We start from the raw sequence: 27289 nt of genomic DNA on the forward strand, positions 1-27289 counted from the left end.
TATTTAGTTCAGTTATGTGGCGTTTTTTTAAAAGACTATTTCATCCAAAAATCTGAACATAAACTGTTCTGGAGCAGGTTATGATTGCAGCATATCTTACCATGGTGAGCTTACCAGCTGAAAAGACCTTTGTGATGCTGTAAACTCTGACTTATAGCTTGTGAAATTGCTAATCTTGCATCATAATACAACTTTTCTGCAGAACTGTCTGAATATTCAGATTGATTTCTCTCTCTTTTTAATATAAGACATCACACTTAGGTTTTTTATTCATAGCACATTTTATTTTCTTGTCAAATTTTATGCCATGCATTTTTCACTTGAGTAATTGTAGTGTAAATCTTTGAAGACAGCGCTGCAGATGCATATACAGATTTAGTATGTATATTTTGTAATGTCGTGGGAAAACATTAAGCTTTGTGTTGTGCTGTTTGTTCAGATGCATGCATGCTTAACAAGGTGGAAGCTGGCAACTGCAGGAAGATGGGATCTCTTACTGCTTTAAAAAATAAAAAATAAAAAGATAAAATGAAGAAATCTTTAGAACTTTATATCAGAGGGCAGCCAAAAACATGAGCAAACATTTGGTCAGGTATCTGGTTGACAGGGGGTGGTTTTTGAACATTCATTTCAGGCCTGTGCAGACCACCAATTCCTGCTAGTGAAGGCAGCTGGCTGATTGTACTGAGAAAAAGGGAAGCATTGAGGGAACACAGAAATGTCCATTACTTTGGGAATGTAATTAGTGGCTAAGGCTGTGAATAGGGGACAGACAAGCGTGCCTTAGCAGCTAAATGGTTATTAAGGGCATTTGCTCTGTGCAAGTGAGTGTAACCAAAATGCACGCAGTACGGGTTAGCCTCAAGCTAAAAGGTACTCGTGCAAGGCAGACTTCAGCTCTACGAGCTACACAAACATAACATATAGACGAATGAGCCATTGCTTACCTCTTGCTGTGTAGCCTTCTTGTGCATGCTGCACTGGGAGGGAGCTGTTTAAAGAATGTGGAACAACATGAGCCTCTGAAAGTTGAGCACATACAAAAGAAACTGTGTGAAAATGCAAAAAAAAAAAAAAAATTTTCTTTAATTTGTCATTTTCTTTAGTTGAATAGGGTTACATGTATGTGTTCTACCAATATTGTGAACAATTTAAAGTGTATGCATTGCTTTCAAAAGTTTGTTCTATTTGACTATTTTAATTGTAGCATAACTTAGGTGTAATAATACTTTCTCACACATTTCTCCAAAGCATCAAGGGATAAGACACATGCAGTGAGAGCTCTTATCAGTCAGTGACATTTCTGCTTCCTATGTGCTTCCATTATGAACTTTAGTGCAAGTAGTCTTGAAACCCACACCTTGAAACTTGATTAAAAGTTATTTAAGGTGTGTTCGCTGTGTGTGCGTATGTGTGTGTGTGAGGAGAGGCATTTTTCATAAGAGTGATGATATCATACTCACCATAAGACTCCCACAGAAACAGGGCTATGCATCATTTCCTCTTTTTATACCTCTGCAGGTTTTCACATCATCTCTGTTAGTTTCTTTCACCTGCTTCATCAGTCGTTTTTATTATTTGTTTTTTTTTTATTTTAAGTTATTTTTATATTTATTATTATAATTTAGCTTATACATACAGTAGTTTGCTTTTGATCAGCATCTTGTTGATTTATTGTTTTAAGTTTAATTACAGCACAACATTTGGAGTACTTTAACGTGCATTTGAAGAAGCATTACGTTTGATCCCCTCTAACGAGGTGTAAAATAGAAAATGAATAAGGAAAAACAAATCAAAGAAAAACAGCAGTGCTAGATGCAGAGGAATATAGATTAATGTCCCACAGATGAATGTCAATTTTCATTTTCGTTGCATTATGAGATTGTCCCTGAATTAACTCGCACATCATTTCAGACTGATGTGAAGCGTCAATCCTTAATGAAAGATTGATGGTTTTGCTTTGATCACAGCTAGAATTTGTGATGTTTTTTCTGAAAATAGGATAACTGTGTGAAATTGGGGAAATTAAAAGTGCAGTGAAGAGTATGCTACTATAACTCTAATCTTCAGATAATATCCTGCATCTTTGCTTGGTATATTGCAAACCAGACCAGTGTATTTCCAAGTTTAACTAAAGGTTGAATGTATGAATTAATGATACAGCAGTCTACCCTCCACAAATTGATTATACAACTTAAGGCGCTGCATCTCAGTGATTTTTCACATTAACAGCTTACTAATGGCGCAGTGCTTCATAGAGATAGAGGTCCCGCTGTCTGTTTTTCATGCAGCAGTTGTGGATGTTTGGATGGAAGCCACCTTGACAAGCTGCTGTAGCCACTGAAAGAGCCTGCAATTGTCTGATATGTGTGGATTATATTTCCCCTCAGCCCGACTGTTTTATTCCACTTCACTGAGGTTGGCCATGATCATTAGCAATCTTTCCACTCGTGTCTCATATAATGAAGTGAATGAAGTGTCATTTTCAATCAACTGTTATGTTGATCCAACTTAATTAGTACTTTAGAGGATACAAAAAAGATTAGGTAACTCATGGTACTTGATTGCCAGAGTTGTTTGTTTTGGCTTTGATTTAACCCTCAGTCTAACCGTTGCATGCACTATTTTTCTTTAGCTAGTTATTGTATTTCTTCAGTGCATGAGTTCCATGACAGTGTTCCCTTGTAGCTAGAAAGCTGTATGTAGGTAAACAGGCATCGATCCCTTGCTTTTAAGATAATTGTGTCAATCATAAATTATTCAGAAGGTGTATAACTGATGTTATGAAGAAATCCTTATTAAGGGATTCATTATTTGAAAAATGCAACACAAGGCAAATTTTTCTTTGGGCTTACTTGAAAATGTGCTTGTCCTCAGATTGTTTAGTAAGGTGTGATATGTTATGATTAATTTCAAATTAGCCCTGTGCTTGTGAAGGCAGTACACTTTGTCTCTTATGTTGTAAACCCCACCTAACCAAAGGCTGGAGGGAAACGAGCAATGCCATGTTGTCATGGTGCCCAGCAGAAGGAGCACTGGCTCCTGGTGGTAATGAATTGAGAGGAGGATTGCTCCCGGTAGACCTCCTTATATGAGAACTACATGAGTTTAAAGCAAAGCTCCTCCACTCTACGACTACACAAGGGACAGGAATAGAGCTTAAACTACGGGGCATTCTATACAGGAATCCAGGGACATAGTCACCTGGGATGAAGATAAAAAACAACCTTTTTTTTTTTATTTTATTTTTTTACCTAGATAAGAAAGAATGGCTAATATGCACAGATGAGCTCACTTTACCGGAGCTTCAGAGATCTCACCATGTTCTAGTAGATGACATTTATTTCATAGTAATCAGTGGTGCTTTTCTCCTGATTGTTTTGAGACAATGATGTCTCAAAAGATTTAATAACTAGTTTGGAATTTATTACGCATCATTAAATATATAGACTATAAAATAAGATTAGACTTAAATTAGATTTGGAATTACAATACACTTTGGTGAAATTATCATCAACTACATAACAGTGAATGTGATCTTTCAAACAAAGTGACTAAATGCTTTTAGTCTAAATATTCAATTGCTTTGATATCCACTATTTTTGCAGTTACTAGGTAAACTGCATCAATCATCACACTTTTAACTGATTTAGCCCAGGGAATACACTGCAGTCACTTTGCTGTCATCTGATTATTATGCGCACCAACCACCATCCATTTACATAAAATTACCGTCTATTCAAATCAGCAGACCTGACAAATTCTTGTTGCTTGCTACAACAAGAGTCTGAGTATACTCGATCAACACAAGTTGGTACGTCATACGCACAATAGTAAATGCAAAAGCATTGTGGATGACTATTTTACTAAAAACTAATTATATCATTAATCCATTAGTTGGAGCAGCCCTCAAGGGCAACAAACAACTACCAACAAGCACAAAAACACCTGCTTGCATTCTTTTTCTGCGTGTGCTTTCTGAAAGGGTTTGACAAACATCATTGCCAGATGTCAAGTGTATTGAAAAGCTGCAATTTTATAATATTCACTCCTCACACTGGCATTTGAGTGCCACTTCTTTCTGTATGGAAAATTGGAGTGTGGGTTGTGGCCATCAGGAGGTGCATTTTGTATTGTACTAAAATGTTCCAACCCTTTTGTTTTTTTTTTTTCCTTTTATTTTGACCCTGTGAACTTTGTGCTGCTCATCCTGAAACATTTCGCTACAGCCGCCCGTACCACAGTGCTCGCTGGACTTGATTAATTTCCTGCTCCTGGGAGAACACAGAGAGATTCATCTGTCTTGCACCCTGCGTTTCAAGTCACAGCCATTCTATGTGATGATGGAAGCTTAACACACAACATCATCTATATTCCTCCAGTCTTGCTGATGTGTTGTATCAACCTGTAGATGTACCTGCACTCATTTTCTGAGAAAATGAGAGGTGCAGGAACACTAATTATTAAAAATGAATTTTGCTGGAACCAGAGCTGACTCATTATTCATCTTGGTTATTGCTAGCACTTTGGATCAGCCTTTGTGTGCCAGAATTGGTCAATTTGTCTCTGTCAGGGGTGGGCCCTTGACAGATGTGCCAATATGGCTGCCGAAGTTCTGTGCTTGGGGAGAGGCATCTTAATTCTCCATGATGTATCACACTGGCAGCAACCAATTTAGCAGAATTGAGCTCCAAATCATCTTACTTCCCACTGCCTCTGACAATCTGTTTCCTTTCTTAGATGAGGTAAATATATTATGGATGGAAATAAATTAGGGATTCCAGCACCCTGAGTTAACTGAGTTTTTGTTGACTCGATTGTTTGTATTGTTACAGAGTCGCATACAGAGAGCGGCATTCTGGGTGGCGCCACCATTATACATGAAGCCAAGCCCCCAAGTGCACAACTGCTATAATAAATGCAGCCAAATTTTCTGGATTCCCCGTTTAGGGCAGATTGATGTGTTGGACTGACAGTTTGTTGTGTAAACCTAATTAATTAAATTTCAGGTGTCACATGGTGTTATTGTGCCTCATGGCAGTATATTAGGCTTAGTTGGTGGCGCAGGTCCAACTTAATGGATGTGGACATGCTCGGCCTGCTGGGATTGCAATATTGAGGAAGTGTGAGATTGCCAGCCCACAGGTTTTCCTCTAATGTGGTTATGCTGATGAGCTGAAATGAGCTAGATAGCAGCTCAGCAAATTTTTTAAACTCATAATCATGATGACTGACTTTATAATGAGTACACATCCCCCAGAGGTGAGGAGTTAAGTGTTGAGGGCAAGGTCGTAATAGTGACATGATGACACAGTTTTTGGAGGCGTGCAACGTTTCCCTTGAATTAAGAAACAATATTTCTTCAAATGCAGTGAGGTGTGTAAGCATGACATTGTGCTTCAAACCACAAAGTGACTGTAAAGAAGCAGCTGATGGTGTTTTGTACTGCATCATCTCTCCTTTCCCAGTTCCTTGTTAGGTTGTTTATCTTGTGCTACTATCTCCAGATTACCGAGTTACACTGCTGCTATTGATTTCTGCCTGGATTCTAAATTTTAAGGACACTTACTTTGCAAACATGTAGCCATTGTTGTTCCTGCCTCGCCTGCAGATCAACTGCAAGAGTAATAGCCGCCGAGGGGGTTAGCAGTGCACAGAGATGGTAATATCTCAGAGTGGTTTAAGTCTTTTTTTTTCTTCTTCTTCTTCTCGTACTGAATTAGTTTGTGAGGTAATGGTGCCTGTGGGGTGGCTGATATAATTTTTTTTATGCTGCTATACATTTAGATAATTGTAGTTTTGGTCTAAATTCTTTCTTTTTTTGTTTAAAGTCTGAGATTTGGTTGCTGCTTCACAATAATTATGGCTTTAAATGAGTTAAGTGCAGTATGAATGATCATACATAGCTGCCACGAGAGTGAAACTCAAGCGTCACCATTAGTTTAAATGTTTCAAAGACCTTTCTGTAAAGTCATCTTGATCCAGCTATACTCTCACCATAGCAGGTAGGAGAAAGATCACTCAGGCCTGTCATCCTTTGTCTTGTAGAGTCTCATGACTCATCTAAGTGTGAGCTCAAATACCTGCAAGGGATAATAAATAATGTAGATGTATCGTGAAATTGTTGGGGTGGAAGCTGCTCTTCGCATTGGAATATATGTATTAGGCCCTAACCTCTTAAACCAGTAATTGTCTTTTTTTGTCTCGAAGATAAAAATGTTACATTTGCATTTAATTTGGAAAAAAAAAGATTGTGTTTAACTAATTCTTGAATTTTTATTATGTGTAAGCCTTTTTTTTTATTATTTCCCCTATTTTGCAGTATAGTTTTAGCATTCAGCTGAAGAGAAACTTAAAAGCTAGAGGGCAAAGGACTACTTTGTCAATCATCCGTGTATACCAATGTCTTTTTTTTTTTTTTTGCCATTAGCTACTTTGGTGACATATTTTCATTCCAGTGAGTTGGAACTTGCGAAAAGATGGGCTTTGACTTCCTAATGCATGTGTCTAGAAGAAGGTACAACAGATGAGATCTGTGGAGGATAATCGACTATTTGAAATTGTTGTTTTTTTATTGAACTATTTTCTTTTTTTGTTTGTTTTTCCTGCTTTTTTTACTTTCAAACCCAGAGACCTGCCTACAGCATCTTTAATTTTAAAATGAATTTAGCCGATCTTCACCAGCATTCACCTCTCCACAGGAATCAATTTTCTCCTGCTTTATGTGAGCTCCCTCCACCCCTCTATTCTTTAATTTCCCTCCTCATCTCTTTCCTAATGCTGGCCACATACCAGCTATGAGAAGGGTTTTTTTTCCTGTGGATGCTATGGGGTAGTGAGGAGGGTGAGTGAAACACATACTGGATTAAGGCTTGATTTAAAATGGCTGCTCACTGTGCTTAGCTCAACACTCATCTGGGGATGTGGTCATGTGCAATCTTGTGATTTGTGGCTTAATTAGTGGTTTTTGGGGTACCCAAGGCTAAAAAAAAACCTCATATGTGCACTTACCCCTACTCTTAAGCTTTGAAAATCCAAGCACAGGATGACAGTGAAACCATGTGAATAAGCTTCAGATAGCAGAGTTTAGTTGTGCGGATAGAGGCTTCTCTGTACAGCCAATTTGTCACTGCAGTAGGAAATAAATACATGTCTGTTTATTTCGGGTCAAAGTGCACAGGTGCAAATCCAAAAGATAATTTGGCTCTAGCCGGTGTTTACCTCTGCCAAGAAGGTTATGAGAAGATGGCCCCTGGCTGTCTGCTTTGGTCTGTTTCCTAAATCTCTCACATTAATGACTGGATTAGTTTGGACTTCATGCACCAAAAGGAAGGTACCTATTAAATGTGAAGACCCTATGACCCCCCATCCCCCCCCCCAATATAAAGATTATCATTCAAATGTAGGCTTTACACAGCTGATCTGCTCTACTCATTACCAAGGTTACTTTAGCAGGAGTGGCTACCTCAGGGAAATGTTAAGACTCAGCTGAGTATTCTGTGGTCTTTTTGTTTGTTGTTTTGCCCCTTTATCTAAACCTATCGGGGTGTGGAAGTATTCCATTGTACAAGTACAGTTCCAAGTGTTTTTGTCATGCTTGTGGTAACGGCTTACACTGGTTTTGCTGACATTTAATTATTTTCTGTCCCTTTTTTTAGAAATCAATCTCTGTCACTGTGTGTTTAAATTCACACTTATTGTTGTTTATGTTGGGAGTAATAAAGAAGCAGGGCCACTTATAAGCCTCTAGGAGGGAATTACAGTATCAAGACAGTTCATGGGTCTGTTTATCAGTTCCAGACAGCTTGTGCACATGTTGTCTGCAAAACTGATCCTCACGTTGTCATAAAAGATGAAATTCTGACTTCAGCGTTGTTCACTGTTTAATTCAAAACTAAATCTGATACAGAAAGCATGATCGATTTTTGAAACAAATTTTCTCCCGTGCTTTTTGTAAAAGGAGACATGTGCGCTATACTGGCTGCAACTGCTGTGTCACCGAACAGATGAGCTTCTATTTTCAGGGCAATGCAGGTTTGGTTATTGAAACATTTGCTGCTTATCACAGCATAAAATTGCACTGTAAGCCCAAACACTTAAAAATGCAGCCTCTCACAAAATAATATATACAAGCTGGTGGAATTAAATTCCATATAGCGTGTCTTCTGGGGGCAGAGGGGTCACTGTGTGGGTGGAGATCTTTCACCTCCGCCTGCTGAATGTGGCTAATGGTCTGCTTAGTCCCAGCCTCATATCATGGATTTATCCTGCCGCTATGACAGGCAGGTATGTGAGAGGTTTCTGTTTGTCTCATAACCTCTGTCACCCCAGGAGACAGCAGCCTCCTTATGCTTGTCCTGGTTTATCGCTATACAGTGACCCACAGTGAACTCATTCTCCTACCAGCGTCCCTCATTCCCAAGGATGAAGGCCCTCCAGCAGGTTTCTGCTGCTGCCCCCTCTGCCCTCCGTACCTGATGACCAGCTGCTTACTGTGTGAATGATGACACAGTTGGAGCTGCTGTCTCTGGGATGTGTTTCACATTTAACCATTCTAGTTGCTTTAATCTTGAGCTGGCAGTCACTTTTTCAGTGGTATTTGGTCCAGCCTTCAATAGCAATCCAATATCAGATTGGATTTATTGCATTGAATGCAGTTTTCCTCAGATGACTTTGACTTTACTGATCCCACCTTTTTTTATGCCATCTGGTGCCAATAGCATTTAAGTTATTCACTTCTAGTTGACGGCTTCCAAACGTTTGGCAGCTGTGACCCATTCAATGTAGTATTATATTTACTTTTACTTTCTCACGAAATTTTAGAATGCACACCGGGGTCCATATCTGTAGTGTCAAATGTAATGTCGTGATAGCTAGGTTAATCTGAAATTCATGATCCCATTGGGATGATTTACAATATCTTTGATCCAAAAACCTTTCATCTTGTGTTATCGAGTCAAAAATCCTTCCTCAATGGGACTTGCATGCTCAACTCAGGTGGTAAACATTCTACCTGCATCAGTATGCTGGCTTTGTCATTCAGACCATGTTATCATGCTGATGTGAGCATTTAGCTCTGTTCTACACTCTGCCCAAGTATAGCCCGACAGAGCGCCTGAGTGCCAGTTTATGGCCTGTCAGAAGCAGTTTGTAACTCCTGTAGTCTGACAACATTGAAAACCAAAAGTGTCTTTAGCTGATCTAAACGGTCACACCGGAAGGCACATAGTGGTTGTGTATGTCAGATAGTTGGTTTCAGAAAGTGATTGGACATAGACACCCCCTACCCCCCACCTCCCAGTTTGATGTTTGAAATGTGTTGGGGCGGGGAATGGCGCTGCTACCCTACAAGCTGTTTGAATTGAGTACAAAGCCGGCCGGCTTCAGATCTGCACCCATATGCAACTGTCTGCTAAGTCATTTGGTATGAGTATAGTTGAAGATGGGGGATGGGTCAGAAAGAGCTCACAGATCTGGGCTGAAAGAGAAAGACCCAATACATTTTTTTAACAAATAGCTACATAGACATCCTCATCCTATGAGTCAAATTGGTGAGTTTTAACTCTGACATAACCAAATGTGTACTTAAAACTGACACAAGACAAAGAGAACAGCGTGTATAGATCCTGCTTCCCCTAATTGGACTGAAGTGATTTAGGCTGACCAGCAGGGCATTATCATCATTAAAGTTCTGCACTCTCGCTAGTGAGTCGAGAAAGTGGTCACAGTATGCCTTCTCTATTAGTAAGGTGCTGAAGCCATAGCTTAGTGCAAGTTCTTAGAGCCAAAGAGTTAATTAAACTAATGGATGAAGCTGCATGAATAGAATATGAGGGTATAGAAGAGGTGATGGCTCAGAGCGAGATAGGGTACTTTCTAATAAAGGCATAACAATAGGAACAGATTTAAAGGATGATGTGGAAAAATCAGAGATGGATTTTTTTTCCTCTCGTGTTTATTTGTTGGTGCACAGCTGAAGTAGGCAGGACTTATTATTTAGTGTTTACTCTGAGGACCAATACTAACATAAATGCATATGGTACAGATGGCTTCACACATTAGTGCATCCATCAACTTAAGTCTCAGTGCTTCATCTTCATCTCCATTTTCACGGACATGAGTAACTACTGAATTACTAATTGTCCCTCAGTATAATTTGACTGTGATTTCAATACAATCACAATTTCTGATATTAAACCGTCCATCACACTCAGCTGCAGGACATTTATGAGTGCTGAGCTTTGCGTCTGAGTTTCCGACAGTTAGCTGATATGAAACATTTGCCCTTGGACAAAGCAGAGTAATGTAGCGTCACTAATCAGTGTTTCACTTTGCAACTCTACAGAGGAGATCTGTGTTCTGCTCGACAGAGTGCTCACCTCCCTCTCCTGTTTACAATTAGCAAGAGGCTTCCTTCCACTGATGCAGTGTTGGATTGATGTCAGTGTGCACTGATACTCAGAGGGCCAAACCCAGAGAGAAAACATTTACTCCTTTATACTGTGTGGAAAAACAACTTTTAAATGCGCAGGGAAAACTGCCAACTACAAAGTTGAAAGGAGAAGGCTTTTATTTAGTTGGTTGGTTATGCACAACCCCGCTCTTACAGACTTGGTCATTATCCAGATAAACATAAGGTTTGTAATCCTTTGCTAAATTGAGTAAATTAGCTGAAAATATTCTGTAATCATTTCTACTATAAAAAGTATTGCTTCTGAGTCTGGGGGACCAACATCATTCAAGCTGAATGTATGTAAATGCAAGTCTGTAAACGTATGTGATAAAGAAGATGATTTGTGTGTTATAAAAAGGTTGTTGAAGCAGTTGTTATCACCTCACTGATACTTTATAGCAGTCAATTGATAGTTTTTAGACTATAATGATGCAAAAAAAAAAAAAAATCTTGCAATTGTCAAGAAACGTGTCATCACGTCACAATTTGTGGAATCAGGTGAGATGCGTTTACTTACAATTTCTCCTCATAGCGATTTTGTTATTTTTAATTTATTTTTTTAAAGCAATCAGCCATACATAAACTAATTTATTTATTTAATTTAAGAGGACGTTTGAAGCACATATATATGCATACCAACGCTGCACCTCCCAGCTGTCCAAGCACGAGAGTTCAATTGATAACAAAGCACAATATTGTCAAAAGGTGAATTTATGGGATGATGTCAACGATGCAGGTGTTTATGTTCAAACAGGGAAGACCTGTTTATTTTGTTGTATAGATTTGTAAAGTCCTTTAGGGGTTTGCCCATATTTGTAGATTGTAATAATTTTATGGATGTTTGCATGGATAAAAACCCAATCTTTTCATTTACATGCTAATATTTGTAACTCATTTCAAACATTTACTGATTATATATTGTATATTACCACTTAGCCTAGGAATAGCAGACTATAAATCTTTGCTGATGTCACTCAGCCCTAACAACTTGTAGATGAAGCATAAGGTCAGACTATCTAGCCTAGGGTGGGATAAATGGCTTATAGCTGATTGCTCTTTTCTAACTGTTTAAAATGTCCCCGGGAATGAGTCAGTTTTTTTTCCCCCCTTTTTAAATTGGTGACATTTTTTCATGTTTAAGCTTTTGCATGGATCACTGGTTGGATAAAAGCAGCAAATACATCTTGATTTATAATTAAGTTGCACCTGAGAGCAGAATTTAACAACTGTTGAGATTTTTCTTTTACATTAGCTAAACTATAATTCTTTCTGTTTTGAGAAGCAGATGTCTGCTGCATGACATTTTTTGCTGGATCTTATTCCAGTTTCATGGGAACATCATCATGCACATTTAAATAGCATATATAGAAGTTTAAATACCCTGGAGGTAGATATGTTTTCACTTTTACTATCTACAAAACAACATTCATACAGCATTTTTTTCTTTTTTTTTTTAATCCTTTTTTGGCTCAAATGTGATCACTGGTCAGTTTTTCACTCCAATTCTCCATCACACAAATGAAGCTTTCTTTCAAGCTTCGTGTTCATTTGGAAATGTTGAGCTTGTTTTGTGGAGCTCATCTTTCGACATGGTGAATGCACAAAAATAATGAACAAATTTGTCTTCTTAGAGCACGACAATGTTTATAACAAATGTTCCAATTGTCAAGTGTTTTCAATTTAAGCACTGATCAGATTTAATCCAAAACTAGGGGCTATTGTACAGAAAGTCAGCTTTAAAGAGCCAGTGCCAGCACAGGCTGATGCTATTTGTTTTTCTTTCCCTTCCTCTTGTGTTTAAATATTTTCACATCATTATATCTTTATTATGTCTTAATTCAAGTGCTTTTCCAACAAAATGAAACTGAATTAACATCACAAATTGCACAACATTAACAGAATTAAAAAAAAAAGTTTAACAGAGTATAACTTAAAATCAATCCTTTATTTCAACAAATTCATCATTAAACAAGCTAAATCCGCACCCTTTAAATGCTTTAACAAGACATTCATTTGATGCTTTTTCTCTTGTATTGTGCTGTGTCGAAGTTTATCAGCTAAACAAATAGTCTTAAATGTGGAAACAATTACAGACAGGCAGTACCGGCTACAGATGAGATGTAGTGAGCTGTCAACCCGCTGCTTCGATCACCCGTGTTGCCTGTTGCTGAGCAGCAGCTGCACTTGTGAAGCAAAACAAGCAGGGACTTGCAGAAAGTGATGACCCATAAAACTAACTTTTCTTTTTCAAGCAGTTGTTGTATAATGCTGGTTGTCTATGTTGTATAACACCCATTGTGTTCAACAAAGCAGCCATTTAACTCAGCCTGAGTCTAATAAGGCCTGAGGAGAACGACTTCTTCTGGTCGTAGGAGTTAATATCATGCATTATCTTGCATCATCTTTCACTCATGTTCCTTTCTCTAGTAGAATGTTTAATCATGATTTTGGAGAAATATTCTAAAGCACAATTGCAGTAAAATATTGATGCATGTTAGTGCATGAAGTTCATTGAAATCATCTATCCTCATGTGTTGAGCATCATGAGGTTCCTTCAGAAACATTGGACATGCTGGCTCTTTGCCAGGTTAAAGGGGAAGCAGTTGAAGCTTATGAATTGCAGGGGAAGCTCTTCCTTTTGGGACAGAATGTATTTCTGTCCCTCTTTTTCTTTACACAAAGTCCTGGAGATTATTTTTACAGACTAGGGGATGTTGTACTTATGTAGCGGCCAACACCCAAGAACAGGAAGCCACAGTTTCTATGAAAGTCCACGAGATGGAAGCAGATAGTGCCAAGGGAAAACAATATTTTGGCTGGAGCTCATTCTGGTGGCCAATTAGACCCCAATGCCAGTGTGATTTACCACTTCCTCTACCTGCTTTTATGTGTTTAGGGCTGCTGTGTCGAACACAATGACCTCTGATTAAAGATTGAGCTCAGGCTCTGAGACGGCTGTGGCGCCATTCTTATCAGATCCCTACTACATAGAACTCAGCACGACCACCTGAAATAAATGCTTGTATAGTCTCAGTGAGCATAGCTAAACTGTCATTTAAAAATCAGTTGTATAGAAAGCAGTTCATTAAGACACAAATGATTCTGATGATGCTTGTAGTTTTTCCTAAATCTGTCATATTGGTGTGTATCAGTTGTAAATCATCACTTATCAATGGTTAATGCTTAACTGATTTTGGAATATTACCATTATTAGTTTTAAAGGACAGCCAATACTTTAAATTCGAATTTAAATTGAATGAATGCTCCCCTTGGAAAATGTACGTTGCATTTGATGATTTGAAGTCAGTAGCAATAGCTCTTTGTCTTTTCAAGCGCTTACTCAGACACATTGTATATGGACATAGAGGAATGGATTGTTTGTCTTTTCCTCCACCCTCTCCTGCAGACATTGGCTGGAAGTGAAGCTTGGATCTTGAATGGCCGGGTGTGGTGCAGAGTATGAGGTCGCACCGCCAATTGCATAATGAAACATGTCTGGTTTAAGATAACGCCTCAAAAAAAAAAGTGTTATATAACACGAAAACAGAACTGATTTTAAATTGGTTTGAAATGTACAGATCAGTCAGACTGTATTAGGACAGGGATGAGATGTTTTGTTTTTTCAAGCACACTAGAAAGAAGAGTTGCTGTTAGTCTCAAGTGCTGCTTTTTTCAGCTTTGAGGGTGTATGAGAGTGTCAGTATTCGGTGAACTGTTCAGGACTTGGTAGCTCTTTGTGCTAATTATCTACCAATTTAGGGTCAAAGAAGTAGAACAATGGTCTTAAATTAACAGGCACACAGAGGACTTTTTTTCTTTTTTTTTCTTTTTTTTTTTTTTCTTCTTATGGACAAGCACTAGAGTGTTGTTGACTGGCCAAGTCCTTTGACCTAAATCTAGATGAGCATGCATTTCAAATTCTGATGACCAGACTGGAGGCAAAAAGCCACTGAAACAAGTTGGAATTGAAAACTGAAGAAGGCTCTTGAATCAAGGATCACCAAAATGTGTCTGCTGATTAGTTATAAACTTCAGAATTGATAACTAGATTTGGAAGATATTTCCTCATTTGCCATAAAATGACCGTATCTTTAAAAAAAATGTAAGGGCTTTGTGCATTTAGGTTAAATTGTCTCACATAGCCAGCTTAGCTCAGTCTAAATGCAACATGTTACAGCCCTCTTTTGATGATATTCTTGGGACTCTTTTTGATTGAATCACAAGCCATCACAGTAGCAAAATCCTTTTTTCCCCTCTTTTTGTTCTCCTCTGTCAGCAGGTAAAGGGTTACTTCTATTTTAAAGGACTTGTTCTAATTTTGTTTCAACTGGAAAACTTCTGGGTTTCTCAGGTCCCTAAAGGAATCAAATTAAATCAACATTAACCTCTCTGTTTGACAGACAAGTCGAGTCTCAAGTTTAGTCTTCAGATTGTTAACTTCGGTCACAGAACACGCTCTTCACTGCACAGTGACATACCAGAAGCTGTTCACTTCAAGGTAAATGAGATTCCCGTCTGGTAGTGACTGGATGTTCACTGGCTGTCAGTCAATGTCATTGCCTCTAAAAAAAAAAAAAAAAAAAAAAGGAGAAACAAATCTCAGCAAAATGGTACGGCTATAAAATAGCAGAATAAAAATTGCCTTGTTTCATATATATATATATATATATATATATATATATATATATATATATATATATATCAAACATAGGGGAAAAAAAATGTCTGCATCTGTAGCTTTTTTATTTATAACATTTGTAAAATAATAGCAGCAAACACCTAATTGCTGAGTGAAAAACAAAGCCATGCTCTTTAGCTGTGTTGTGATCCAAGTGTCTCTTTTGTTAGACCTTTTGGTTATTTTTGTGAGGCCAATGCTATTACTGATTGTGAGAGGATGGTAGCAATATTCATTTGACTAATCAAGGCTAAAGTCTAGATCCGCCTCGTTATGAATTTGTGGGGAGGTTTTACCTGTTTTATTGAAGATATCTTGCAATATTTAAGTTTAATTTAACACACACAGAAAAAAGTTTCACTACGCTTTTGTTTTAGGCTCAAACTGGGTCCTCCCCTCATCATTCCCTGTAAGGTCTGAGCTGTGTTTATTGACGTATTGGGAGAGAAGACTTTTAACCTTTTTACTTCTCTAAAAGAACACTGAGTTCAGTCCTGTTAATTGTTATTCTTTACTTTTGAAAAACTGCTTTGGGAAAAAAAGATTTTCCGAAATCTTCGGTTGAGTCACAGGAAGTGGTTACAGTTTCTGAAAAGCAGACTTTTTTATTTGTTTTTTTTTTTAAGGACAAACAGGCAAATTTATGTTAGATCTTAAACAATCTGTGCCTAATGCAATAAAAGAAAGTTTCTTTGTATTTGAATATTCAATTTTGCAATACAAGATATTAATTTGGCCTACAACTGCTGTGGCAGAGAGTCAGATGCATAGTAAAGCCTTCAGTGGCTTGAAGCATTGTGTTGACTCTGGCTGTAATTGCAGGAATGATGGATGTGTGCAGATCTTCCACACTAATAAAGCACATTATTAATGTCTATGTGAGGTACCACATTGAACCATCTCTGGAAGTCAGCACCAAAGCCATAAGTGCAACAGTGTTTTTACCATTTTTTTTTTAAAACAAATCAACACTATGGCTAAAAAAAAAAAAAGAACATTAAAAGAAAAAATGAACTTGTACAACATGGTTCAATAAGTTACCAGCAGCACTGGCAAAAGGAAGATCAACTTAAAAATACCTCTAGAATTCTTTTTCTTTGATAGTTCAGATAGCAGCAGATTAGTGATGATCCAATGGATCTGACGATTCACTGGATCTTGTGTGCTTTTCATGTTACTCTGGCTTTGACATAACACTTTGGATGAAAGTATTTATCTTATCTGAACCCCCTGCAAGCTATCCCAACTACACCTTTAATCACCTGCCACAGACGCCGTCTGCAGTAACTCTGGGTTAATACTTCAGTAGTTTCACACAGAATAATGGGAAGATTCTTACATTGCGGCAAGTATGTTGGACATTTGTCAAAACCAAGATTTTTATTATAGATCTACAAATGAGTGCGGTAGCGTTTGACCTATTATTGATACAGATCTTTTAATAAATAGACCTTAACATGCACTGTCACAGAATGATTAAACAGTAGTAGGTCTAGATACAGACACAAATCTTCCAACTCGGTAGAAAGTGTAACCAAAAAAAGGCGTTTTCATGTAAATGCTTTTTATCATCAGTTAGGGTCTTAATGACTGAAATGTGGCCCATTAAGCTGAAATCTTACATGATAGTCTCTGTCTTTTTTTACACCACTATGTATTCTGTAAAAATCACCAGACACTATTGCACTCCAATTCAGCTATATTTACATATAAAATACTCATTCTGAAATAAAGTTAGTTCATTTGTGCTGCTCATGGAGATGCAATCAGCTGATGTGGATACTGGGTAGTAAAGAGAGGGTTTAAAGGTCCCACACTGTGAAATGCTCTTTGATAGGTTTTTATGGAGTGAAACACATACTGTGAAAAGTTTAAATGTCTCAATGCTGCCAATACTTTAGCACTTTTTACACTATAGAACCCACCGCAGTTTTACCAGCTTGTAGGAGTTTGATCCAGTTCCTCTGTTGCAACTGAATTAGATCACCAGCAATCACTGAGATAAGGATTCATTTAGACCCACCCCCTCATGGCCTCCTCTTCCAGGATGAACCACTCAGACAAAGGCAACATGGAAAAAAAGACCAATGCCGCCTCTGCTAGTTCTAAAATATCTCAGGTGCTTGTAAAGCACACTAAATGTTCTGTTGTTGGCAGCAAGAGCAAACACAAGAGTCATCAAGGTTTTTTTTAAAGTGAGGTTATATGAAGTACTTATCCAAAGTAATACCTGCACAGGAGCATTTTCTGCACCATCCAGTTTATAGGAGTACAGCAGCTGTGGAGTGGGATAACAGTATAATGTAATTTAGTCATCTAAAAAAAGGCAACTTTTGGGGGGGGGGGGCAAAAAAAAAAGACTCAGTTCAAGTACCTACTACATGTAGAATATTTCCAGTGCTATATTTACTTTCAAGCAGCAGCTTCAAATAAGCAGCTGATAGCGTTGCTCTCACAGCCACCAGACTCCAATTATACCCCCCAAATAGGGGTTTCTAGTCTACCACTGCCTTGATCTCTTTGTTTCTGTTGTCGCGTGACTGGTGTTTTCCCATTAGTTAATTCACCAAAGTCACACATTAACACAAAAACTAACCCACTGAGGCAGCAGTACACCAGAAACTCCAAGTAAGTAAATGCCCCCCACCCAATGTGGTTGTGACAAGGACAGCATCATGCATGTTGTCCGTTGACAAGTATATTGGTTGAAATATTCTAAATGTAACCCAAACACAATCCAGACTAGTTCTTGCAGTGGTTGCGTTTTTAAGTTATCTCTTATTCTTCTCTGCAACACAGATTTAGCTTGTCAGCACTTTACATCTCTGTGCTTCTTTCCTTCCCAGTTTGTACACTGAATCTGTATTCTAATAAAGTTCAGTAATCAATAAAGCCTTTGTCATTTACTTATTCTGTTTGTGTTGTTTCACAGTAGAATAATTCAAATACAGTCCTTAACTTTATTACCTTCAAAGAAAGTAATTTTCTAAGTTGCTTGTTGTGCTTATTTATTTATGAAAACTTTTAATACCACAGTGTAATCTGTATATTACTTTATAATATATTTGTATTAATATATATTAATATATTTATAATAAATATTTTAAACAATAAAGGAAACAAGTTAAAATCAAAATTTTAATGTGAATGAAAATAAAATTATTCCTTCTTTTTAGGTCAGACATTATTACTCAGAATTAATACTTTTTTTTTTCCATTTTATGATTAGTGCAAGTTTTATTATAATGCAACACCCCTAATCAAATGGTAATGATTTTAACAGTATTCTCCCATTTTTTTTATCTCATTTGAAAAATATTGACCACCTCTAAGTGTTGCTGATGCAGCCTTCCAGTAATTACTAGTGTTAAATAAGCTAAATTTTCAGAGAAAATGATGTCTTCTCACTGACAGCCATTTGCAAAGTATTATTGATATCAGACTCTTTTACAAACCATCTGAGGGAAACATGGCTCTTACTTATTAGAATTAATTTTCCACTTCTGGTCTAAGCAAACCAGATGTTGTCATTAGCCTCCTTGTAGTCATTCTTTCCTAACAATGCTGTGAATAACGACTTTTTTTTGTGTGTGTGCGTGTACTTTTTCATCACAGAACTGACAAGGCCGTGTAAATACGCATTTAATTTGGTGAAGTGTAACTGAGGACTCGCTCATGCATGCCCATCTATGTTCTCTGCAGTGACCCTCAGTTGCCGTTTTTCATTCCTGCAAACTGCACTGATATGTCAAGCACTTGTTTCTTTACATCTCCCTTCAGAAACAAGGATACTGAAAATGGCCTTTAAAAGCATGAAAGCAGGCACTGCTATTATTTTATCATTTTATAATTCCTTGGTTGAAATTCTTCACTTCATTTTATATTCCCTTTTTTTGAAGCCAGCTGACACCTACTGAGGGCATAATGGTCTTACCTTCATGGTCCACTGATAATTGAGTCGTCTTATTCAGATCGGTCAGGAAAAGGAATCCAGCAAGAAAGCTTCTTTGAAAGTACAGTCCCCTATGAATTCCAAATTCTGCACAGACAAGGTGGTAAAATTAATTGCTGCAACTGATAAGTCACTTTTATAAACATTTTTTTTAGTTACTTGAAGATGTTTGTAGACGTGGTGAAACTTCCAAGAGTTTCTCTCTCAAAGAAACCTAAAAGGAAGTGTAATGGTGGAGAGAAAGCTCTATCCTCGGTTGAGCTGTTGTTCAGTCACTTATTTCCCCTGGTGTAATATTTTGTAGTTTTGGCAGCATGACCCCCTTTATACTCGGGAACAGTCAGTCACTGCCCCAGTTTTTCTAGGATGAGTTTCCTCACTTTGACAGTAGTTACAATGAGTCTGATACATTTTCTTATTTATATTGTATATTCAAAGTAATTTACTCTTTGAACTTTATGGTATCCATCTATTTTTTTTTTTCCTTTTGAAGAGTGTTTCTGCATGAAAAGGTGCCTGGGTGACCCCAGAATAATCACACTGGAAATAAAGGTGACAGACTGAGTAAGTATTAGTGAAACGAATGAAAAGAGCAATGAATTGTAGACTATTCTTGGTTGCTTTAACCCTCAGTAGTAAGAGTCTGTCTTTGTTTCTAAACGCTCGCAGTCAGCATCATTCAGTAAACTGAATCTACTTTTTTCTTTCCTCAGTTGATTTAGCTTTGCTCTGAGCTCTCTTCCTTTTTCCCTGTCACATCCTACCCATTAGGTCACAGAGCTGCCAGGAAGCATGTAAAGAGATCTGCATGACACAGAGACAGTGGAACGAAGGGATAAAGTCTGGCGGCTTGTTTTGTGTAAAGGAGCTCTGGTAGAGCTGTTTATTAACATAGAACTGTAATATGAGTCTCTTGTTGCTACCTGGCACATGCTATGCTTTTCAGTTAATTTGAGTATGATAAGAGCCTTGAATTCTCTCCACTCCAGATGCCAAAAATATCCACTCTCCATCCTTATTCCACTTTATGCACCTATAGTATTTTGGTTATAACTAAAGTTGATGTCTGCTCTGTGCACTGGTACATGCTTTGGTACATGATGTATTTTTCTTTTCAGTTTCTTGCTTATCTGAAACTGTCTAATAATTCCTAAAAAATAATACATTTATTAAATAAAAATATTAAATAAAACTAGTAATACATTTTTCTTAATTACCACTAATTAACTAGTGTTGGCATTCAAAAGCTTGATAGATGTACTTACCAGCATTGTCATTGTAAGGGTGGTGATTTGTCATTGCATAGTATGCTTTAATTGCTTTTTTCATATTAATCTAAAATTATTATGAAACAGACACACTCATTTTTATATGGTGTGATGTCAACTCATAAAATCTAAATATATGTAGTGCAAGTCTTTTTAGCTGCCCATTTGTTTATGTTGTTTATACGAAATGCTTTTTCTTTCTCTGATCATTCCACATAAAAAAACATGGTGGGAACTTCAGCCTTTGCTTCATCTCTGTCATATTCAAGCAATGTTTATCATATAAGTGAAATATTACTAACTCAGTCTGTATTAAATTGTGTTGAATTGATTTTTAAACCACATTGAAATGGCATTCTGGGACACTGAATCAGAGTTAAATTCATTCTGGACATCAGTGGAAAGACCCAATTCTGTCCTACATTGTGCCATGCCATTTTATTATCTCATTATGTGACATTGTTTTCTAAACAAAAAAATCATCATGATTGCCAAAGATTGTTAGACATGGTAAAATAGATACAAAAACAGATGAATAAATAAATAATGATGCTAAACATAATTGATAACACTACAAAACATGGTGTTTAAACACTGATGTGTGTTCAGTCAGAGGCTTCTTCAGCTCAGCTCTGAGAACAGTGCAGGTGGTCATTTTTGCCTTCTTTGGGGATGATTAAAATATATTTTAATGAAAATAGAACTTGATTCTTTTATAAAAAAAAAAAAAAAACTTCTTGTATCTATTTACATAGTCTAACTTGGAGGGAAAAATAAATGAGTGTTTTTTTTTTATATTATCAGTAATAGCATAGAAATGTTAGGTATGTTAGGTTAAATGTAGCAACAGGAATCTGAGCTTTATCAGACTCTGGGTTTGTCATTTTGTTTTCTCCTTTACATAAATTGTACTAAGCTTTGTCTTCAATCAGAATGATAATCCAGCCTATTTTAGCGCGTGTCTCTGCATTCTGTAATCTTATGCAGTTTCATACAGTCGATTTGATGAGAGCCATGTTCTCTGAAACACTGTTCTTTTTTTAACCCATTGCAACTGCAACAGTCTTTTGTGTGATTGAAGGAAATGAGAGAAAGGATCTGTCGTTAGCTTGTCAGGAATTGAATGATTACCAACTAAGCTGCCTGCTTCATCCTATCTCAAGAATATACAAGCCTTGAGCTCATCAGTTGTCTGACCTGGACATTTGATAGTACTCAATGCTGCAGAGTTTCTGTTTGTTTCCACCATCTGGAGTGTTATCAGAATATTGAAAGTGACAGCAGGAATTTTGTTGAAAATTTTATCCGATGCGCCTGCATTCATTGATGTTATTCTACAGCATACACGTGGCTTTAATCTTCTTACCACTATTCCATCTCTACAAATGGTGCGACCCTTCTCAGTGATGACATTGTGTCTCCTATCTACTGGCCATGTTTTGCTGTCAGTGCTACTCATACATATGGACTGATCAGTGTGGATTTTTGCAAGCTCTAGTGTGCCAATTCTGGGAGGTCTGCCAGCCGGCATACAGCATGCATGCCTTCACCACAAGGGACAAAACGGAAATGACAAGGCAATCGCCATTCTGTCAGCATTGCCATGGAAGCACAGGCATGGCTGTTTATCTCAAGGTTAATGGGATGACGTCTGGAACTGAAAGTGCCAGATTGAGAGAAACATGTGCCTGTTTTACTTAAAACTAGTAGATTGCAGAGAGTGTCACATCATTCAGAGGAAAGCCTCGAGCAGGTCAGAAAAACAAAATGGATACATAACTTTACAAACATTGCCCATCCTACTTCTAGCACGCATTATAATGTGATAAAGGCATGATTGAATTTTCAATAAAATTCTGATGTCAATGTGATACTTAGCGATCTACAGGTGGTGACTTGATATATATATAAATTCTCACATACACACACACACACGCACATATATATATAAATTTACTACACAGGGTGTAGAATGAGGGTGAGAATAATAAAACCTGTAGATAAAAATGTCATTTCTGAAAAAGCAGAGGGATAAATGTAAGCATTTGGAGATTTTAGCATGAAATCTCCAAGAATCCGAATGGTTTTAACTTGGAGAAACTATTTTGATATGTTCTGTAGTAAAAGCTGGATGGATATTTGTTGTATTCATTGTATTCACATACATCTGCTTTAAGATGACATTATGCCAATAGTATTGAATTTAAATGCAAGCAATTTTTGTATACAATATGCACATATAAATGCAATGTTGTGTGGAGCCGTCAAGGACACAAGAAGGCATAAATGAGCATCTTGTCGCTCTAAGCCTGCGTTTAGACGCTGCTGCTTCCAATTGTAAACAGCTGAGCAGATGAATTAGACTATACAGTTTCTTCAGAACCATCCCTCCTATATTTATTTTCTCTTTTGCAGATGCAGATCTAATTCCTTTGTAAAGTGAGTTCAATTTGTGCTATAGCAATCACTTCTTATTATAATTCAAACATAACTGATTCAGTATATATGTAATTATAACTTAAGCAACATCAGTTGCAACCAAAGGATGACAATAATACAAGCAATCATACATATAAGATTTTCTTTTGATTAAAGCAGTCTTCTAACTCAAGCTCACACTTCTTTTTAATCATTATACATCATATAACCACATTTAGAAGTTACTTTGTATGATTTTTTTACTACTCAGTTGTCATTCATTTATTAGCTGTAGTTGAGAAAATGGAGAACATTTCCTTTATTTTTCTTAAGTACATCTAGCCTCAAAACTCAGGCAACCATATACTTTATCTTGTGGCCATAGTTAACAAGTAGCCCAGTGATCAGTCTGAGATACAATTTTGTTTCAGGTCATTCCCTCTTTTTTATTCTCAGAAATAATGAAATTATAAGTGGTGATTCAGAGATGTTGAACCAAGCTAGATTACTGCTATGGGCAACGGCAACTGATAAAATTCTGTTAAATAAGATATCCCTGAAAGGAGAAATTTAACATAATTTTACTGCGATTCAATGACTTTATTCAATCATAGATATGCATAAAAAGAAAGAAAGAAAAAAAAAGAAAAAAACAACAAAAAAAAAACCTCTATATAAGCCGATAATTACCCGATTTTTCTCCGTGATAAATGGGAAGGCTGGTGTCTGAACTGTTTTAACAGTGCCATACGCTGAGCAAGGCTGATGTGGTTTGCAGTATTTCAGATAACATTTTGGACCAAGTTCTTATTTTAGATTTCTTCACCTCAGCCTTACAGAGAGTCACGGCTGCAGTTGGAAAGACTTAACCACTGGAATTATAGTCTGATTCTGATGAATGGCAATGAGACAGAGCAATCGACTGCTGTGCAACCCTCACTTATCTGATTTTAGGACTGCGCCTCCCTCTCTTTTCTTAAAAGGCGGAATTACCCCTCGAGCTGTAAACGGGATGTAATTTGTGTTTGAATAGAAAATTAGCAAAAGATTACACTTTTTTCCTTTCTTTTTTTTTTTTTTTTTTACACTTTGTTACACATTGAACTAGAAGGGCACTAGGAAGCATTCACCAAAGCCAGCGCTTTGTTTTGCAGCTTGAAAGAAATGTGTTGAAGACCCACAACAAACTTTGGTTGTTGAGGGTCTGTGCTATTGATCTTAGTCGCATCTAAAATAATTATTGAAGTTTGCCACAATTTAAAAGAAGAGAGAGTAAAAAAGCAGGCGGGCTGAAGCAGTCCACCGGTGAAACAGAACACAGTGTTTGTGTTTCCATTATTGATAGCTGCATGAAGCACACTTTGGCAGTTAGGGAAATGGTGTTCAAAGCAGCTGGGGGCGTCGCACCTCAGACAGCTCTGCTGAAGAGAACGAACATTTTCTGCAAACATAAATGGGACAGAAGTAAGTCGTAACCACTTGTACAATTTCCTCATGCTTGAACTGCTCTATCAGTAAATTTTCAAGAAAGATGGGGCAACGTAGCTAACTAATAGTTTCAGTGTGAGATCCAGTTATTTAGTCATAAACACTATATTAAAATGTATGTATTTTGTATACTATGTTAGTGTATTTTTAAATTAATATATACTGTATTATTACGTGTTAATAAAAAGAAATATAGGACAATGCATTAATAAATATTTGGAGATGTGATGAGGTCAATCATCCAGACTTAGGATGGACTTTCATTTCACTGTCAAGTCTCTTGACCACTAAATCTGTCCCAGAAAGAATGAGCACATATTCATATTTAGAAAGGATATGATATTAAAAAAAAGGCAACACGAGGAAAGCATATTAGATTTCTCGTAGCTTTGAGCTAAATTTAATATGTTGGACCTTTAACATAAACAAAAGAACACTGGAATCCAGCTGTAGCTCTCTTTGTGGGCCCATTGTTGTGGTTTTAGCTGCAGTTTGGTCCCTCAAACCAGCTGTTAAATACCTGCTTCTCTGGCTACATGTTGGACTTTTTTCAGCTCTTCCATACTGATGAGCCTGTTAATTCAAAATTAAATTGACCCCATCGTAGCAATGACTTTACATCACAGTGAGTCATTTGTTTCATTGTTGATATAAAAAAAATATTGCTTCACACAGCTTTCATTTTTTCATCAAAAATATTGTGCAACAGAGCCACGGGCTTTTAACTCGGATTCACGCTGTTCCCTTTCACATAGCAAGGTTATGGTGAATGTAACATCAAGCACAAATGTTATAGGGGTTGACAAATGAGTATACATTTTCTTTAAACAAAGGCTTAATAGAAACATTTTGTGCACAAAACATTTTTAGCTAAAATTGTAAACATTTGCTCCATTTTATGCAAATCCTCTGTTTATTTATGATTGGCAAGCAGCTTTCAATTGCCTCATGGTATTAGTGTTTCACTCATAATGGGCTTTATCCCAGGGTATGAAATATTGGGGTTGTACTGGTACAAATGTCTTTATAAACTATAATCATGGCTGACAATTTTAATCCAGCTTGCTAATGCAGTCATTAGTTCAAAATGCAGCTCAAATTCATTGTAACATTCAGTGCCATTCAGACCTTGCAAGACCTTAATATTGCAGCTCTTGGCTTTAAAGACACTTTATATTCTTTTTGAGTTACCAGACAGATATGAGGAATTGTTTTATTAATCTCTCCAATAAACACGTCACTATGCTCTGAATATTACCGAACTTGTGCAAATGGCTGTCAATATGTCGCCCCATGGTGTGTGTTATTGCCTGGTTGATGTGCTAAAATGCAGCATGTGTCAAAATAATTCTGAGTCACACTATCTTTTGATGGAGCCAAGCACAGCCACTTTAGCTGCAAGGTGTTTATACATACCAAGACATAAAGCCACTCTTGATTCATGGTTTTGTAGTCAAGAGGAGTTCTCATATCTTTTTTATGAGCTCAGAGCAAAGTTGTCCTATATCTGTAGGGAATGAGATCATGAATATTGTGTTAACCCAGAAAAGTTAAAATCCATGCATGCTTCCTTGTTCCCCTGATCCCTCAGCTTTTGTTGTTGCATTGGCCAATTGTACCCGGGAAGAGATCAAGGGGACCCCTGTCGGTTGTGGATTATTTCTTTGTAGAAGCGCCACTGTAGGGGATAGAAGATTAAAAGAGCAGACACTGGATGGGGATCCTACAGGAAGTTAGATTGCAACACACACACTGCCTATGTATTGTTAATGTTAAGTATTTTCTGTTAAAATGCCTTTTCATTGTGATTTCTTTTATTCCAAAAAATTAAAAAAAAAGGAAGAGGAGATAAACATTAACTCAGTTCTCATTCCTGGCTCATTTTACAGGTAGTAATATGACTCATTTGGATATTAGTAATTTCAGCTAGGACTGAAATTACTTGTACCCAGATGATGAACTTTTATTGTGTTCGCATGTTTTCCCAGCTGAGGAAGGGTGCAGCAGGGGGGGAATGAGAGGGCACTGCAGCTGAATGAATATGAAAGAATCTTTGTCCTCTTTCTCTTCATTTCTGTTGCTTCTGTTACCCCGAGGGCTGCTGCAGCAGTAACTTCATTGTCATTGTTTCTAATTTCATGTGTGGTTGAGTTGATATCCTCAGATAAAGGTAATCAAGGAAAACTCGTCTGCATTTTGCGCAACTTACATTTTGTGTGTGTGTGTGTTTTTTTTTTTTTTTCCCCTGCAGGAAGCCATGGACCCCGAGGCTGGGCAGCCTTATACCCAGAGTGTGCTGCAAAGAACCAGTCACCTGTGGACGTTGTAGATGAACATGCTTTGGTTTCAGAGGAGTACCAGGAGTTGGAACTTGACAAGTTCAACGTTGAGTCCTCCAACCAGACCACCATGAAAAACACTGGAAAGACAGGTTTGCATCCCACATTTAGTGTTGTTATATAATAAGTGTTTCAGGTTTTGTAATTAACTGGAAGTAAGAAAACAAAACATGGATGAATAATTTTGTCACTGCATTTGCAAGACTGTTGGATCATGATGATAAAGTACCTTAATCTTTCATTCATTTCATTAACTTGGTTAGGTAAAACTATTCGTCCCTTTTAGTCACTGTGACTATGGAGACCCTATTTCCAGTTAATTTACTGCAACTTCACGTCAGCAAAATGCTTACAGACACTGAAGTAACTGCAATTATTCAAACATGAAATACATTAAAAATTAAGCATTTTTATTGGATTGCATATAATATTTAAGCTTTTATATTTTTTAATTCCCCAAAATGTGACATGTACATTGATTGTACGTTTGTTTTAACTATACAGTGGTACCTGTGTTTTGCCCATAAGGTTTAATGTAAAGTTTTCACTCTGTGATATGAAATGTAACATCACTTTTTTCTGAGTGTAGTATAAAAGTGCAGATCCTGAGGTACACAGTAAAAGAACAAGAGCACTGAAGGAAGTAGAATGAACAATATTAGACTAGATTTAAGTATCTGTAAAAGGAAAAAT

General features: G+C 37.2%; 1 protein-coding gene and 1 long non-coding RNA gene across 3 annotated transcripts in view; one reads left to right on the top strand and one right to left on the bottom strand.

The window, feature by feature from the left end:
- The window catches only part of ca16b (carbonic anhydrase XVI b), a 102729-nt gene that overhangs the window by 29245 nt on the left and 46195 nt on the right, over positions 1–27289 (top strand). For both annotated transcript variants that reach the window (XM_041979862.1, XM_041979863.1), the window contains exon 3: positions 26509–26688. In XM_041979862.1, the coding sequence (XP_041835796.1) occupies positions 26509–26688 (180 nt within the window). The remainder of the gene's footprint in view (positions 1–26508; positions 26689–27289) is intronic.
- On the bottom strand, positions 947–26654 carry LOC121636382. Its single transcript, XR_006009718.1, has 4 exons — positions 26572–26654; positions 19066–19170; positions 14932–15015; positions 947–1022 (listed from the first exon to the last, which is right to left on the bottom strand). It is a non-coding gene; the product is annotated as an uncharacterized LOC121636382 (long non-coding RNA).

Source organism: Melanotaenia boesemani, chromosome 3 (genome assembly GCF_017639745.1).
Source record: "Melanotaenia boesemani isolate fMelBoe1 chromosome 3, fMelBoe1.pri, whole genome shotgun sequence".
NCBI classification, from domain to species: Eukaryota; Metazoa; Chordata; class Actinopteri; order Atheriniformes; family Melanotaeniidae; genus Melanotaenia; species Melanotaenia boesemani.